Source organism: Limulus polyphemus, unplaced genomic scaffold (assembly GCF_000517525.1).
Source record: "Limulus polyphemus unplaced genomic scaffold, Limulus_polyphemus-2.1.2 Scaffold1833, whole genome shotgun sequence".
Lineage (NCBI taxonomy): Eukaryota > Metazoa > Arthropoda > Merostomata > Xiphosura > Limulidae > Limulus > Limulus polyphemus.
The window spans coordinates 139,028-141,380 of record NW_013667443.1 but is presented as its reverse complement, the minus strand read 5'-3'; the positions used below and the strand labels follow the sequence as shown (position 1 = coordinate 141,380).

The window sequence follows — 2,353 nt, the reverse complement described above, 5'->3', positions numbered from 1 at the left end:
TAACTACAAACAAACATAATTATTATTAGATGTAAATTTTTATTCTTTTTAATAGTATTTTTTGCAGATTTTACATACAAGTGTTTGTATATTAATTCAGTTAATTTTTTTTTTATCACGAAGAAAATAACACAAGTTTAATAATTTTTAGCTACTTTTTCATTCAGACTTCTAACAATAGCATCACAGTTCATTTTTAAGCAAGTCGTAGATTATTAATGTATAATTTTAAATACAGTAGTACTTAATAGTATGGATCGACAAGAGTTCCAAATAATTCACGCGCCGAGAAACCACTATATCGAATTCCTAAGCGAAAAACCGACCATTCAAAGTATTGGTTACGATATATTATTCTCATATATACTAATAATACGCTAAAAAGGTATAACAATTAAACATTTTCTAAAAGAGCAACATTTTCATCAACTACCTACCAACCTGATCACGTCAGCAGGGCTAGCGCCTAGACAGCTCGGACTATCGCTACAAGATTTCTCCAGCTTACTTGACTGGTCTGTGAATATCCGCTTTTGATATTCCGATAAAAATTCATATATATACAAGTATAATATAAAATGTAAACATGTTATACACGTACTTAAATATATTTTCAACCCCAACGGATGGCACTACACATCTATGGATAGACACGCGACAGTTTCTATAGGTATAACATAAGTAAACAACAAAGAATATAAAAAAAATTAATTTTAAAACGAATTAGGGATCCTGCTACAAAAAGTAATGAAACAAGAATTAAAACCACAATCACAAATGTATAAAATTTAATCCCTATTTTGGCAACTTTATAAACTTATTTGTAGGCTAAAATAAGGATTAAATTTTATAAATTTGTGATTGTGGTTTTAATTATTGTAAAAGTTATAGCTATCAGAGATATGGCTATACTGATAGTTTATAGATGTGTCCATTCTATGGACATATATAAACTAAACAAATAAAAAGGAGTAAAAAATATAATTTTAACAGAAATTAGGGATCGTTGGTTAATTGTAGAATTGCTCTAAGAAGTATACAAAACAAAATAAATTCTGTTATAAAAAGTAAACAAACAAGTAAACTGATACTAGTTGGATAGATTTTAAAAATATTTTTAATCCCTACTTTGGTTGGCATTGTGATCCGTATACCTAAATGAAGCAGTCTAAATTTGCCAACCAAAGTAAGGATTGTTTCTGTATTTTTTAAAATACATTCTGTTAAAATTTGTTGTTCTTTTTTTTCCTATTTATGTATATAATAGAATAAAATAAAATAACGGATTCATTGAGCAAGCTATTTCGTAAGTTTATGATTGTCAACAGCGTAGGTCGAACAAGTATATGCTTAACAGGGGATGTAGATCAGAGAAGCGTTTCTCGTCTCTTTTTGAGTGACTTTTGTTGGACAGACAAACGTAACTAAGTATTTAATTGATTTTACTTAATCCCCTCACAAACAACTGGATCGTTAATGGACTTTTAACTAATCTTTATATTACCGATTTCGATGTTAATAGAATTAATTACCTGCTGGTGAGCATGCGCAGGATTTTAGTCATTCGAAGAGATAACTTAATTATGGAAAGGCTTAAACAAAAACAACTAATTTAGCTAAAAATGCATGGATGTCCCGCTACGTCGTTGGAAGACCACATGTTAGTTTCCACGTTGCACGATGTGATAAAATTCGTTACTATAGTTGCCTGCTGCTGACGTACAAAAATGGCGAGAACAGTACTTACGTTCCTGGATACATAGTGGACATCTGTCAGAGTTGAACATGCAGGAGTAGCAACGTTCGTGACCACAGTTGTCGATGAGGCGTCGTTTTTTACCTTTGTCAAAGGGCATGTGGCAAGATGGACATCTAAGAATACTGGAATCGACTCCCATCATCATTTTCCTGACGGTGTGGATATCTTTAAAATAAATATAAAAAATACAAATATTGGACATTACATCTTCTACAAATCACAACCAAATTTATCATCACAAGTTCTACGAATATGCAGAAGTTAACCCTAAAATTACCGATTTATTTACACAGTGTTCACTACCGTTGGAGTTCATATATTACACAATATTAAGTAATTTTTTTTTTGGTTCTGAGTGTAACAATGTTCGGTTCAAAAAATTGGCCATAGAAATTCGGTTAAATTATTAATTTTCTATTATAATACATAGGAAATTAATTAGTGGAAAAACTGCAATATATATATATATATATATATATATATATATATATTTGTCGGTGGTCAACGATACGTCGTTACGGTCTTACAACGACTAAAGTACCGGGTAGTTCGTACTTTACCGTTAAAGGTTTTGGTTCGACCAAACGAAGCAGT

General features: G+C 30.8%; 1 protein-coding gene across 1 annotated transcript in view; it reads right to left on the bottom strand.

Annotated features, from left to right (window-relative positions):
- LOC106465093 (protein TANC2-like) overlaps positions 1–1,930 on the bottom strand; it is a 55,444-nt gene extending 53,514 nt beyond the window's left edge. Inside the window, exon 1 of the mRNA XM_022392921.1 lies at positions 1,748–1,930. Within this exon, the coding sequence (XP_022248629.1) occupies positions 1,748–1,904 (157 nt within the window). The 5' untranslated portion in view covers positions 1,905–1,930. The remainder of the gene's footprint in view (positions 1–1,747) is intronic.
- Between the last annotated feature and the right edge of the window lie 423 nt (positions 1,931–2,353).